Source organism: Mesoplodon mirus (assembly GCF_964341445.2).
Source record: "Mesoplodon mirus genome assembly, chromosome: 8".
NCBI classification, from domain to species: domain Eukaryota; kingdom Metazoa; phylum Chordata; class Mammalia; order Artiodactyla; family Ziphiidae; genus Mesoplodon; species Mesoplodon mirus.
In genome coordinates, this window is record NC_138984.1 from 43,395,715 (window position 1) to 43,410,496 (window position 14,782).

Here is a 14,782-nt window from a genome sequence, read left to right on the forward strand (position 1 = left end):
CCCTTCTGTTAGGACACCAGGCGCTCTGCAGCCCATCAGTCTGTTCTAGGGCAAAGGCAAACAATACTTTCCGTTACAATAACTTGTATCCAGGAAAAAAAAAAACAAACAGGCACTCTGTAGCATACGCAGCATAGCAGCCAGAGAAAAGTTTACTAGCTTTAGCCAATTGGAGGCTGTGGAGCTGGGCCAAATTAGCGTGTTCTTCTCCGCCTCTAGATGAAGTCATGAGTGAAATATGACATTGAACTTATTTTTAAAAGGGAAGAGGCACAGGATAGAAAAGCTAAACTGCAGGAAAGTGACCTGTGCCGAAGAGTACGCGGTTAGGAAGCGTGTGCATGCCTCTAAACCCTGAGTGGTTCTCAGTTTTGTATCCTTCGCCTCCCACTGGGTGGAGTAGGTCTTTTAAGAGCAGCTGGAATGCAGCTCCCCTGATCAGTGTAGCCAGTTGTTGCCCGTCTGAACCTCTGCCAGTCCTAGAGAGCGGTGCTCTGAGCTCGAACCAGAGGGCCACGCTCTGCACCCCTGTCCACCGTCCTTCTCGCCGGAGCCAGAAAGAACGTTCCCACCTGTCCAGCTATGGGGGAGGACGCTGCGCAAGCCGAGAAGTTCCAGCACCCGGGTCCTGACATGCAGCAGGAGAAGCCGGGCAGCTCCAGCCCGGTGCCCTCCTCCACACCGAGCCCCAGCCTGAACCCGGGGAGCACGGAGGAGGCCATCCGGGACAACTCGCAGGTGAACGCCGTCACAGTGCTCACGCTCCTGGACAAGCTGGTGAACATGCTGGACGCCGTGCAGGAGAACCAGCACAAGATGGAGCAGCGGCAGATAAGCCTGGAGGGCTCCGTGAAGGGCATCCAGAACGACCTCACCAAGCTCTCCAAGTACCAGGCCTCCACCGGCAACACAGTGAGCAAGCTGCTGGAGAAGTCCCGCAAGGTCAGCGCCCACACGCGCGCCGTCAAGGAGCGCCTGGAGAGGCAGTGCGCGCAAGTGAAGCGGCTAGAGAACAACCACGCCCAGCTCCTCAGGCGCAACCATTTCAAGGTGCTCATCTTCCAGGTCAGTGCCCCTACTCTCCGCCCACCCAGCTGAGACTCCGCATCCATGATCTCAGTCGCCTGGCTCTCACAGCCATTTTTACATCTGTCCTGCCTGTCAGGGACCGACCACACACACACACACACACACACACGCGGCCCTGTCCCCGCTGCCTTCAGCAGGTGCATGTGAAATCTACAATCTACACATAGGGCTGGGAATTCCCCAGGTCACTGCAGCCTAAACCCAAGGCAGGTGCCTCAGGAGATAGCAGGTCGGGGTCATTTGTCAGGAGCACCTCCATACAGGTTGGGAAGGTGAGCAGGTGCAGGCACACTAGTCAAATTCACTTGTCTCTTTGCATTGTGAACGTGGGGCTCTGACTGCAACTGTTAGCTGGACAGGGCAAATTAATTCACTGGCTGTTTATTAACTCTTTGTGGAAGTGAGGTGATCATGTGAGTTTTCTGTTTTGTTTTTTAATCAAGTCAAATTAATAACTTTTTAAAGCCTCCCTCGGTCCAAAGGTCACCAATGTTTTGGGGACTAACCAAGTATTGAAGATTGATTCCATTAGAGATGAACTAGCTTTCTACTTTTGAGACTCTTTTGGCTACAGCAATCTTGTTGAGCTTTTTTCTAGCAAATGCACTGAAACTACAGAGCATTACTCTACAAACACACTAGATATGCTTCTCGTTGCTCAGAGAGACCACAACTGTAAAGTAAAACAAAAGCAGTGTTATCAGTTACAAAGGCTAGCCTAGGATATTTTCTCCTTCAAATGGCTGCCTTGGAATGAAAAGGCCACTTAATTTTTGTAATGCATCAATGATGCAATTAATGTAGCAAGAGGCTCTTTGGAACAGGGAGATTGCGTGGGACTGTTGTTCCCCCACGAGGTGGGCGTTTGTGAATCCAAGGGCAGCCCTGCCTAACGCTGGAAGCCCTTCCGCCCAGTGGAGCCCAGCCAGCACAGAGCCCAGGAAGCAATTGCCATCCCTGCCCCAGGGCTGTCTCATTGTGACCACGTGAATAGGAGAGGATTTCAGAGCCACGGAGGGGAGAGGCTATAACCAAATGTTTGATTGTGAAAGGCACACAAGAAGAGCCTTCATCTCCCCAAAGAGATTTAGAAATTGGAACTTAAACCGAGGGAGCCTTCTTTTTCTAAATGAATCTGCTCTGCCAATTTAGAACCTAAGCCTCCTTCTCCATAAAAGGAAAGACTCATCTTGCTGCTTTCTTGTCCCCCCACATTGCACTTGATGTTGTAAAGCTTCAGGCAGCTGATGTCCTTCTATACCTTGCAGTCTGTTGCAGACCGGAAATTTTTTAGCTTTTAATGCAAATGGAATAGCTTTTCATGAACCAGATGAACTGAAAAGAGATATGGTAACTGCGCCTTTCTTAAGCCATATAAAATCCTAACTTTATTAGCCTAAAAGATATTATAAATCTCAACTCTCAAGGCATTTCTAGATTAAACACTGATCTCCAAACAAAACCAAACATATACAGACCTGTTTAAATCTGAGTCATCAAAGGAAATTTCCCTCCTTCCAGTATGAATCAAGAGAGATTCTCTCTTGTCCTATCCCTCAGTTAAGGAGGAAAAACAAAAAATTATTCATGTAGTAGAGGAAAATCACAGTAGGTCGGGATCAGTTTTTGTTTTGTTTTGCCACGGAGGATGTTCTGTACGTGTTGGGGAGAGGGATGGAAAAGATACGTGACTAAAAATTTCAAGAGAACTGTAAATCTGACATTTAAAAAAACAACTGTTGGGAACTTAAAGACACGGGCTGCTGCTGAAGCCCTGTCATGGTCTCCTGTTTTGTCACATTGGATTGACAGGTGTGAAATTACAGCCAGAAACGGTAGGAATTCTCCATATAGTGAGGACAAGGTGAAACAGGGGCTCAAGACCAAGGTAGAAGCTAAGAGAATCCAAAGCAATGTGTTCAGGCTCCATTCAGCGCCTCTTAGCAAGCAGCCCCCAAGGACTTTTTTGAAAGAGCAGTTTAGGAGACAAAGAATTAGAGGGGCAAGGAACTGGACCTTTCTTAAGTCATGTAATGTAAGATCTTTTATTAGCCTAAAGGATATCAGAAATATCAACTCTCAAGGCATTGCAAGATGACTATTCTGAAAAAACAAATACAAATGAAGTCCCTCAGTGGAAAAGTTGCTCTTTCTCTTGATCCTTCTTAAAGTAGGGGTTTCTAGGGTAGTAAATTATTACATCCATTATAATTATTATATTATATCCATTATGCCGATGGATATAATAATAACTTGTGTTAGAGAGTAGTCCAGTATAGGGGTTGAGAAAAGATAAATTTTGTCATACAGACACTGGTTCAAATCCTAGTTTCACCACTTGCCAGTTATGTGATCTTGTGCACCTTGTGTAGCTTTTCCAAGCTTTTGTTTCCTCATCTGTACATCTTAATAATATTTGAAAGAGCAAAAGTATTTTGAGCTTTTAATAAGCCCTGCATACTCTGCTAAGTATCTTTCTGTAGTTTATCTCAACTGCACCAATTTACAGAGGAGGATGCTGAGATTCAGAGATACTTATATCTTGTCTGAAACTATTTAGTTAGGCAGTGGTGAGGCTGGGATTTCAACTCATATTTAATTGACTCCAAAGTGTGCGCTCTTAAACATTAGTGCTTCTTCCCTCATATCTCTCTCATAGGGTGAGGAATAAATGGGATAACATATTTTAAATGGTTAGCGACTGTCATGGTGTAAGCTCAAAGAACTGAAGCTCTTCCTGGGTGGATCTGCAATGCATTTGCATGGAGAGGAGGCTATACTTGTGCTTGGTTAGATATATGGCTTTTTAGTAAAAACTGATCTCACCCTACCCAGCATCTTCAAACAGCTATGCTTTTGCTTTTTTAGTTGGGATTTATTAAAAGCTAAACACACACACACACACACACACACACACACACACACACACACACACACACTCCCAACTCCCTGCCATACATTGTATGACAACTACCGAGTTGAAATCAATATTACATCACCACCAGAGCAAAGGAAAGCAAAGCCCTTTAAAAGCACAGGACTCTGCCCAAAGGGCCTACTCTAAATAGACCCTTCTAGTAGCAGCACAGTCTTCACAGTGGGGCACAGGGTAGATGTTTTCTAGACCTGCAGAGTGAGGAGGGTGGATAATGTACCAGGTGCCACTTCAGGTCTCTAAGTTGTTTGTCACTTTCAGTCTACTTGACCCCTATGCTAGACTTTCCCTTACTAAATCCACTGTTTTTCTAGTTTAAGACAAAAAGAATTAACGTAAAAATAGGAGAGTAAAGAAAGAAAATCTGTCACCTGACTGGATCATAGTCAGTCCTACAGTGTTTAGAAGATTATGTTTCCAGTTTGTAAAGTCCTGTTGTGTTCTCCAAAATCTGCAGGGGCTTTTTGGTTGGTTGGTTGGTTGGTTGATCTACTAGATGCTAGTAACACTAGATACACATGAACATTTTTTTTAAATTCTGAAATCTGTCCTTAATTTGTCCTGTTTAAAATATGACATTTATTTATTTAAGTCTGTGCTAAACTTACAACATTGTTGTAGCTGTTAAGCCTCTCATGTCTTAGCAATTACTTCAAATTATAACCAGTAGAATCTAAAACTGGAGAAAATTCATCTCCTTCTGAGCAATAAAATAAATTGTAAAATCCTTGTTAAACTTAGCAGCTTCCCTTTTTATATTTTTTTTAAATAATGGCTTAAGATCAATGTTTGAATTCAAAATACTGTAACAGGAGCCAGTATAAATGAAATAAGACTCAGAGAGGTTGCTGATCAAAAAGAAAATGCTAAAGACTAATAAGACTAATTCTTTGCCTGTAAGTGCATATGTATCTTTTACTAAAAATAAAATTTGTACAAAAATCAGTGAATTTACAGTTAAGAGGAAGTTTTCTCTGTTGATTGAAGAGACTAGAATTTCACAGGTAACTGGCACTGAGGGTGTGATGCCCACTTAAGGCCTCTTGAAGTTCTAGTAATGATTACTTGACAAAGCAGTTTGGGAATGATTTCAAATTCAGGGAACAAAATGAGAGTACTCATGGACAGTTTACACTTTCATCCACATGAAATTGTGAAATTGGGTGAAAAGAGTAAAAGTTAGATGTTTACTGTGGCTACATTCATGGAGAATCAAGCCTATAAATGTGTTCAAATATTCATCATTTGGGTTCCTTTGATGAGAACAGAATTTTAGAAAGGTGCTAAAAGTATAACATCTTCAGAATATTTTTAAATTAATTTTTTTAAAGACTGTATTTATCCAAAGCCACTGCTCTGAAAATCGCTAAATTAGTACAGATTTAGAAGAAATGGGCATATAAATAACCAAAGTCACCTTTATATGACAGCTCGCAATGTTTGTATCACATTGATTAATATTCCCATAATGGGATACTGGTTTTGATGTGCTACTTATCCGGTGCCCTTTAGTTTATGAGATAAACAAAATACTAGTTCTTATTGTTATTATTTACACTTATTGAATGTCAGCACTGCCTCAGGCACTTTAAATGAATAACTGATTATTGTCGGTATTTCTTCAAAAGAATCATTAGTTCTCTCACATATTAAAAAACGAGACTCTATCTCAGATGCAGCCCTTCCAGGTAAATGTTGCCCCTTCTGTTGTTTTGTAATCCATATCTGTTTGAATTGAACAAATGAAAAGCATTCTCCAATGCAACTCAGGTCCTATAGTTTTGATTCTTGCATGAAACAAAGCATGTCTGGCATTTGTACACTGTGAGATCACTTTTGCAATCTGTTAGGCTAGTTTTCGTAGGATTTAGGTTAATATCACAGAATCAAGTATTTTAGAGCTGGAAAGCACCTCAACAATCATTTAGGTTAACCTCATTTTATATCAAATGAGCAGAGGCCCTGAGAAACAAAGTGACTAGCAAGGTTTCATTTTATTAATAATAGAAATTATAGAGTTGAACTATGAAATGAGTGAAAACAAACACTATAATCCCACTATGGCAAAGTTCATGTTTACTGGGTTTTCTACAATAGCTTTTAAATAATTCAGTGTGGTTTGTTTTTTGTTTTGTTTTGTGTTTTTTGTGTGTGTGCAACAAAGAACAACTAAGCAGTGTGATCTTAAAAAAGAACTGAACCCTCTATAACACTGAAAAATAATGAAACTTTTAAATCCTCGAGAATGGGAAAGACTGCTCAGGGATTATAACTAATACATTTTATTCTTATGACTTGCTGATTCCACCAACAGCTGCCTTAGGGGTACATTTCTAATCAATGGTTTTATCCACTTGGCAATCTATACCTCAGAAACACAAACTGGAGAAAACCATCAATGTGTAAAAGAGACCTAAAAATCAGAATGTCAGGTGAGCACAGTTCCATTTTCATAACTAGTATTTAGAGATTATTGGACAAAACATTCCATGGACACAAATTTATGGTCCTCATATCCCTCTAGGATGCCACCACATCCCTGTGGGAATGTAACAGCCTTTGTTATTTTCTTCTAACAACGGGGATGATAAGTTAGTGACAGGAGAACAAACTGCCTGTTCAAGCTTTTAAATGACTTACTGTAGCTTCCTTTTCTAATGCTAGTCATAGAGTCTCCTTCTCTTTTAAAGTGTGTGTATCTATCTATGTGCAAAGAAGATTTGCTTCCATGAGCACCAACCCAAGAAGTACCCAGCATATTGGCCAGTTTCTCTGTGTTGATATCTGCACATAAGACTTGAGACTGTTAGTTCACAAGAATCAGTATAAACAGCAAACAAGCGCAAGTGCAAGGAAAAAAATGCCACTTTTTCAAGAGTTCTTTCCATTCCTTTTCTCTCTTATGATGCAAGCATATCATTCATATATGTTAGAAGTGTACTGATTAATTCTCCCTTCCTTTTTTTTTTTTTTTTTTTTTTTTTTGCGGTACGCGGGCCTCTCACTGCTGTGGCCTCTCCCATTGTGGAGCACAGGCTCCGGATGCGCAGGCTCAGCAGCCATGGCTCACGGGCCCAGCCGCTCCACGGCATGTGGGATCTTCCTGGACCGGGGCACGAACCCGTGTCCCCTGCATCAGCAGGCGGACTCTCAACCACTGCGCCACCAGGGAAGCCCTCCTTTCCTTTTAAAAACCCCTAGGGGTCCTTGTGAAAGGTCAGAACCAGGAGCAGCTGCATCAGTGGGGCTACGTACCTTTTCGAAAATAAATCTGGAGGAAGTGGCATGGACATACATACACTACCAAATGTAAAATAGATAGCTAGTGGGAAGCAGCTGCCTAGCAGAGGGAGATCAGCTCGGTGATTTGTGACCACCTAGACGGGTGGGATAGGGAGGGTGGGAGGGAGGGAGACGCAAGAGGGAAGAGATACGGGGATATATGTATATGTATAGCTGATTCACTTTGTTATAAAGCAGAAACTAACACACCATTGTAAAGCAATTATACGCCAATAAAGATGTTAAAAAAAACTTTTAAAAATAAAAAAATAACTCTATAGGGCAAATAGTCAGCTGCAGCTGGGGGCCTCTCCTGGGTAGAACTATCCAAGGAAGCAATGCAACTCACAAGGGATTCTTAATGCCATGTTAAGGAGTTACAAACCCCAAGTGGATATATGGGTAACTAGCATAGTTAAGTAGTGACAGAATTGAGGATGTATATTTGATCCTCCCCCTTGAAAGAGCCATCAGTCTTAGAATCTGTAAGAGAAAGCAGATCAAAAACATTACAACAGGAGGCTGAAGGCAGGAGTATCACCTCACCTGTAGGCAGGTGAAATATCAAGTGTTTCCATAAGGTATGTGTAATTGGCCTGAAGGAGGACACATGAGCATGTAAGACTGGACACCTGGGGGACAGTGCAGTTACAGAGGAGCCACTGTCTGAAGTTCAAGTTGAATTTCCACCACTATAATCGTTCCTTTATAGTCAAATGCCATGTATACATTTTACTAAAGAATAGAGATTTTGAAGAGTGTCAGCATTTTTCTGCTTCTAAACAAACATTATGGAAATGTAAGTCCCACATGTACTTGGACATTCACAAATTTCTATGTGAAGGGAAAGGGCTTGCTTACCTTCAGGGGAGAACTATAAGAAGTCACAAAATAAACACTGTCCAGTAGACATAACCCAAAATACTGCTTATTAATAAAAATGACAGCAGAAGCATAGCAGTTGGCCAAAAAGGCATATCTCACTTGTTTCCAGTTGTATTAAGACACATCCAACTCATTCTGGATTATGTCTGTTCCTGCTGGGTTTATTTTCATAGTTGGCATCAAAGAGTTCTTATATAAATTTCCCCGACATTGTCTGAAAGAGCTCAATTGGGTTTCCCACCATCTCTTGACTGCCCTCATGTATGCAGTTTGATCTACCAACAGATCACTTCTGATTCACCTGATAATGCACTTTTCCCAAACCTGTCCTCAAAGGACACATGGTGAGAGAGACAAGAGTCTAACACTCAACAGTAACTGTGCTTTTTTAACAATAAAATTTACACTGCATTAAAAATGCAATATTATTGGTTTAATTCTTTTAGAAGTACAGTTAATATGGACATCTTTTGTTGCGGTTGAAGAAAGGGAAATTATCAGGGTAATCAACAGTAAGCAAAGGTAAACCTCTGATTAACCTGAGATTATACTACACAAAATGCACCTCTCCTCTAGTAACCAAAGCTTATTTTTAATTTTCCACCTGACTTTCTGCCTTCTTTACTGAGGACTTTTTTTTGGCGGTACGCAGGCCTCTCACTGTTGTGGCCTCTCCCGTTGCAGAGCACAGGCTCCGGATGCACAGGCTCAGTGGCCATGGCTCACGGGCCCAGCCGCTCCGCGGCATGTGGGATCTTCCCGGACCGGGGCACGAACCCGTGTCATCTGCATTGGCAGGCGGACTCTCAACCACTGAACCACCAGGGAAGCCCTTTACTGAGGACTTTTAATAACGTTTTACGTTTTACGTTTCTTCCTTTCCTGCAAGCAACTCCTGTCAAACCTTCCCAACCCTCTTGTCAAACCCCAGAAGTAATTTTGCTTCTGGACTAATCATCAGAGCCGTAGCTATTTCTGCAGTCTGCCCCTCTTTTAGTAATGCTCATCCACTGAGAATAAAATCCTTCCTTAAAAATGGAAACTGCTGAGCCCCTTAGGCCTTGTTCTCCTCTTTTCCCAGTGGCAGCAGCAGTCAGCAAATGTCCTTCTAGACACAGAGCTAAGTCCATTCTTTTGCAGTGCCCGACACAGGGGCAGTCTCCACTCTAGCCCCCCTCAGGGCTGTCTTAGAAAGCCTCCTCACTCAACATGCACTCATTCAACAAATAACTGCTGAGCTGTCGGGGACTACCCTAGGCGCGGGACTTAACGGTGAACAGGAGACAGAAGTTCCCACCCTCACAGGGAATACACGCCAACGAAAAGGAGGCAAGTCAAGACTTGAAGCGCGGCAGAGTTGCCCTCTGTAAAGGTCCATGTCATAAGTTATTCGTGGGAATCCCGTGCAAATTTCAAGTTTTTACTTTATCTTTTATACTGTGTTTCTGACATTCTGTGATATTCAAAATGGGAGTAAGCTTTGGGAAACGGAATTTGGGATTTCTTAACTCTACCAAGGATTCTATTTAACCAGACGTGCTGCTTTTTACTCTACCCAAGACTTTGTTTCTAACCAATTTATGGAACTCATACTCTGTTATGAGTATGTGTGTGTAAGGGGGGGACATGGGGCTGTATCTTTTCAGAGAGTATTGTAATTATACTATTTGGTGATTAATGAGGAGAGGGATTTTTAAGTTTCTCTATATTAAAACATTGTTCACTTAGTCTTTGTAGTGAGAAGTTGAAAGTATACAGGTATACCCTTAGAACATATTTTTGATCACTACCCCAATTTTACTGACTTTTCAGTCAATCAAAATTGCAAAATAAGAAGGGAAGTTCTTACCCATTAACATAAACTTTGCATGAAGTTTAGCTCCCAAATAGACTTTTTGTTTGTTTGTTTTGTTTTTGAGCTTTTATTTATTTATTTAATTTATTATTATTTTTTTTAACACATAGACTTTTAAATTCACCAAATCCAGTTATTTTTCAAACTGAAAGTTTACTGGGCAGGTAACATTGAGGCTCTGCTTGAAGCCCGGCTGGCAGTGGGCTCTGGAGCCTGGCCCACCTTGGCATTCTTGCAGAACTCCTAATACCCTTGGGAGTGCAGTTTGAAAGCTGCTAATCTGGGTCAAATCCTCTTGTTCACATTTGGAAGACACTGAGACCCAAGGAGATTAAGCTATTTGCTGAAGGCCTCAGAGCCATTGAGCAGTACAGAAAGAACTGAGACTCAGGCCTCCTGTCACATGTTCTTTCCACTGTGCCATTTCTTCCGATGAAGATGTGAAGGCACTTTGCTAGCTGGCTCTCATTTTCCTGTATTTAAAGAAAAATATAAAAATCAAAGGGGGGCTTCCCTGGTGGCACAGTGGTTGAGAGTCCGCCTGCCGATGCAGGGGACACGGGTTCGTGCCCCGGTCTGGGAAGATCCCACATGCCGCGGAGCGGCTGGGCCTGTGAGCCATGGCCGCTGAGCCTGTGCTCCGCAACGGGAGAGGCCACAGCAGTGAGAGGCCTGCGTAACAAAAAAAAAAAAAAAAAAAAAAAAAAAAAAATCAAAGGGATTCCTATGCTGTGTGACCCAAGTCTATCTGAGTTCAAATCTCCCTGCTTCGCTACGCTGGAGAACCATCCCCCTTGCACTCTCTGGAGGCAAATTTTCAGGCTCTGCTCCCTGAGGCAGAGGGAGAGGCAGATCGTTGTACACCCAGAAACTGGAGAAAGAGGTGTGCTGGGAATAAGGGGAGGGTGCACAGATTCCTGAGTTTGCCTCTTCACTCTTCACCCTAGGTGGAGGCTGAAGTACTCCTGCCCAAGGAAGCCCTATTTAACAGAGAGGCTTGATAAGCTATGCCTGGCAGCATGATTCCCCCTTACTACTCCAGAAATGGCCGTAGTATACCATCTCTCCTTATAATGCCCACAAAGGACATTCTAAACACAAGCCTTCGTGAGTGGGTCCCCAGTAAGGCTGGCCCTTGCTTCTCTTACTCCAAAATTAGGTCATTAGAAAAATTAGTGTGCATTTTAAAACAGATACCAAGGTTGACCATGCCTTTACTTTTGACTTCTACTTGGGGAGGGAACCTGATAGAGGCTTTACCTGGTGCCTGACACTTAAGGAAAAGATGGGGCAGGGGAGAGAACTAGGAAGTCCTCATCTTTTATCTTCTAACTTGACCTCCAGGCTCTTTTGCAGTGGGATTTTGGCAGGAATAGAGCCTGAGCGTATGAGAGAGAGGCCCTCTGGGTTCACAGTAACTTACTTTAGCTCCTTTATCTAGGCAGCTTCCTTGTCTTGTCTGACCCACAGCCCACTTCCCTCCCTGCCTGTCACTGATAGAGCCCTTGCCAGATGCCCTCATAATATTCCCAAGAGGCAGCCGTTGGCCTTATCCAGCCTAAGTGGAATGACTTGATCAGTTTAGAATTAACTTTTCATATTCTAGAAAACCAAAGCCACAGACCTTTGGTTTCTGTCATGCCAAAAAACACATACCCAGAAATTACAGCAGTTCAGGACTATTTGTGAAATGTGTTATTAATGTGAAATTTACATTGTCCATCTTTTCAGGAAGAAAATGAGATCCCTGCCAGTGTGTTTGTGAAAGAGCCAGCTTCCAGCCTAGCAGAAGGGAAGGAAGAGGAGCATGCTGATGAAAACAAGTCCCTGGAGGAAACTCTGCACACAGTGGACCTCTCGTCCGATGATGAATTGCCCCATGACAAGGAGGCCCTGGAAGACAGTGCAGAGGAAAAGATGGAAGAAAGCCGGGCAGAGAAAATAAAAAGATCCAGTCTCCGGAAAGTGGATAGCCTCAAGAAAGCATTTTCTCGCCAGAACATCGAGAAAAAGATGAACAAGCTGGGGACAAAGATCGTATCTGCAGAGAGGAGAGAGAAGATTAAGAAATCTCTCACTTCCAATCACCAGAAAACATCCTCAGGGAAAAGCTCCCCCTTCAAGGTCTCTCCCCTCACTTTCGGTCGGAAGAAAGTCCGAGAGGGAGAAAGCCCTGCAGAAAATGAGACCAAGTCAGAAGACATGCCTAGCAGTGAGGTGCCCAATGACCACGAGGAGAGCTCATTTGCGGAGCGTCTTTCCGAAGCATCCCTCACCAGCGTACTGGTGGAAGGGAAGAGCACGGAGGGGGATGCTGGGAGGGCGGCCTCAAGAGGGAGTGACTCGGCCATGGACAGCAACATCGACTTGACTATTGTGGAAGATGAAGAAGAAGAGTCGGTGGTCTTGGAACAGGCACAGCAGGTGTGCTATGATGGAGGCTACGTGCTAACCTCCCACGAGGCAGAGCGCTCAGATGAGGAGCCGGTGCAGCCAGCTGTGCTCCAGGTGGACCAGACCGCCTAAAGGCACAGCGCTCTGTGCCCAGCCTGTGCTTTCAGTTAAGTGGGTAACCAGAGCCTAGAAACAAACTCCTGTACATCTCCAGCACGCCCCACTCACACCGTGTTACTGTCCAGGTAGTCATCATTTACTACACAGTAGGCGCACACACGTGCCCGAGATTTACTATGAAGGCAACCTGTCAGGGTCTACACTTCTAATTTACTCTTAGGTTCCATTTCTGTAGTTCTCCAAGACTGCCCAGAAGAAGAAATGGAGCAGTCAAAAAACACTGATCAGTTTGGCTAAGTCAGATACATCAGAGGCTACATAAGATACTAATCATGAAATGTGATTAATTTTTTGTCATTCCAGAAGCTTGCTGAATAAGCGTACCACTAATATATTGAATTTCCATAGAATTCTGTGAATCTATATTCTTTAAGTGTGTGATATATAATATACATATGTATTTAAGCTAAAGAGATAACTACTTTATGTTTCAAGAAGAAAACACTTTTCTTAAAAGGTAAAAGAGAAAGTTGGCTATTTACTTAGTAGAAAACATTGTTAATTGAAAGACTATAATGTTCAGCTAACGAAGTAAGATATGTAGAAAAGTTGGGACTATTAGAAAAAGAAAACTAAGGAGAAGTTGGAAAATAAAAGAAACAGGAAACAAAGAATGGCAAAGAGAATGAAGACAGAGAAAAAAGCATGTGCTCAAAAGTAAAATATTTACAATATTAGTTCAAGTATTTACTCATATAACAATGCTGAAGAAATTCATTTATCCTAGAATCATATGTTATATCTTCACAATATTTTTATTTTCTAATGTTTTCAAATAGTCTAAAAAAACATTTTACTGTGTTAAAGCTGCATTTTTTTTCTTAATAAAAGACATTACAAATATTTCCCTAAGGAAGTTCAAAAGGATGTCTCTTTAACATTGGAATGAACATAAATCTTCAAAATTAATTAATACATACTGCCTTTTGTAGGAAGTTGGATCGTACTATTCTTTAATGTTTTCCAAATTTGAAATAATCCTTACACTTCAAATGATGTAATGTAGGTTTGTAACATGTTAGAATCAACAGGTCTGGGAAGGGAAAGAATCAAGTTTTCCTTTTTTGTACATAACGGTAATTTCATTCCAGGTCATATTTTATTTATATATTAATTTCACAGAATATTAATATGTTTCTCAACTTCTTAAAGCATGCTAGTGTTTATGTGTATGTGCACATTTACTCAGACAGGGTAATTTTTACTACTGCTAACATTATACTAAAATATTGCTTTATTTTTAATTACAGAATGGTAATGTTTTGAGAAAACTATTACAGTTTAAAGACAGTTGTACCAGAGAGCAAATGCCCTACCTTTAGTATGTACCACTCATTATAAGTAACCTTACAAATACAGCTAATCTAAAACAGTATTAACAAACTATGCTTTGCCTTATAAAAGGGATAGGATTAACAAATGTATTGATGGCATAACTGATACAGCTGTGTCCTTATTTTGCAATAATGTACCCCAAATATTAGATTGTTGAACTAACAATGGCTGTGTTAAAGAAGAGTAAATAAACCTAAAACTAAAAAGTACATAACAATGTCAGTTTCTTGGCAGAAAACTTTAAAAAAAGCAGAAAGAATTGATTATTAAACTCTCCTCCAAATGTAGCCATAATGTTGATTTTTTATTCTTGATTTCCCCTATTAACTCGGCTTTCTTTTTTCCCCAATCTCATTTAGAAATCCAAGTCTCATTCTTCAAGTTTAACTTTCTTGACATCACCTTGCCAGCTCTGGAGAGCATCTGAATTTACTGTAGCAGCTTGATGAATCTGATAGTTCCATCCACATTTTTATTATTTTGTACCAGACCTTATAATACCTTAAATAGCCCTGAAAACATGAATGTATTGAACTGTATGTTCAGTTTATTCACACAGATACACCTTTGTCTTCTACAGTGCCATCCAGTTGGTAGAAGACTAAATTTCACTCAGGGCCCTGAACGTGCCTGTTTAACCTTTACAAAGTTGCTGTTACTTTTTTGCAGTCAAGGAGTTGGGCCATCCAGAGCTAATGCAAGGTTTACATTTCCTTTTCAAATGTTATTTGTTCCTAGAAACTATCTGCGTGTCAGGCATCTTTTTAGATTTGACGGACAGACATTTATCCTCTGTTCCTCATTTGAAACATTACGATCCTAACCAG

At 41.7% G+C, this 14,782-nt stretch overlaps 1 protein-coding gene across 1 annotated transcript; it reads left to right on the plus strand.

Annotated features, from left to right (window-relative positions):
• Positions 1 to 275: 275 nt before the first annotated feature.
• CAVIN2 (caveolae associated protein 2) lies at positions 276 to 14,242 on the plus strand. Its single transcript, XM_082630029.1, has 2 exons — positions 276 to 1,065; positions 11,778 to 14,242. The coding sequence occupies exons 1-2, from the start codon at positions 583 to 585 to the stop codon at positions 12,570 to 12,572; spliced, it is 1,278 nt and encodes a 425-aa protein (XP_082486155.1). The 5' UTR covers positions 276 to 582; the 3' UTR covers positions 12,573 to 14,242.
• Positions 14,243 to 14,782: the final 540 nt, after the last annotated feature.

Excerpts from the sequence above, each read along its gene's own strand:
- CAVIN2 (XM_082630029.1), top strand. The coding sequence starts at position 583 with ATGGGGGAGGACGCTGCGCAAGCCGAGAAGTTCCAGCACCCGGGTCCT. Across the intron at positions 1,066-11,777 it reads TCAAGGTGCTCATCTTCCAG|GAAGAAAATGAGATCCCTGC; the intron begins GTCAGTGCCCCT and ends CCATCTTTTCAG.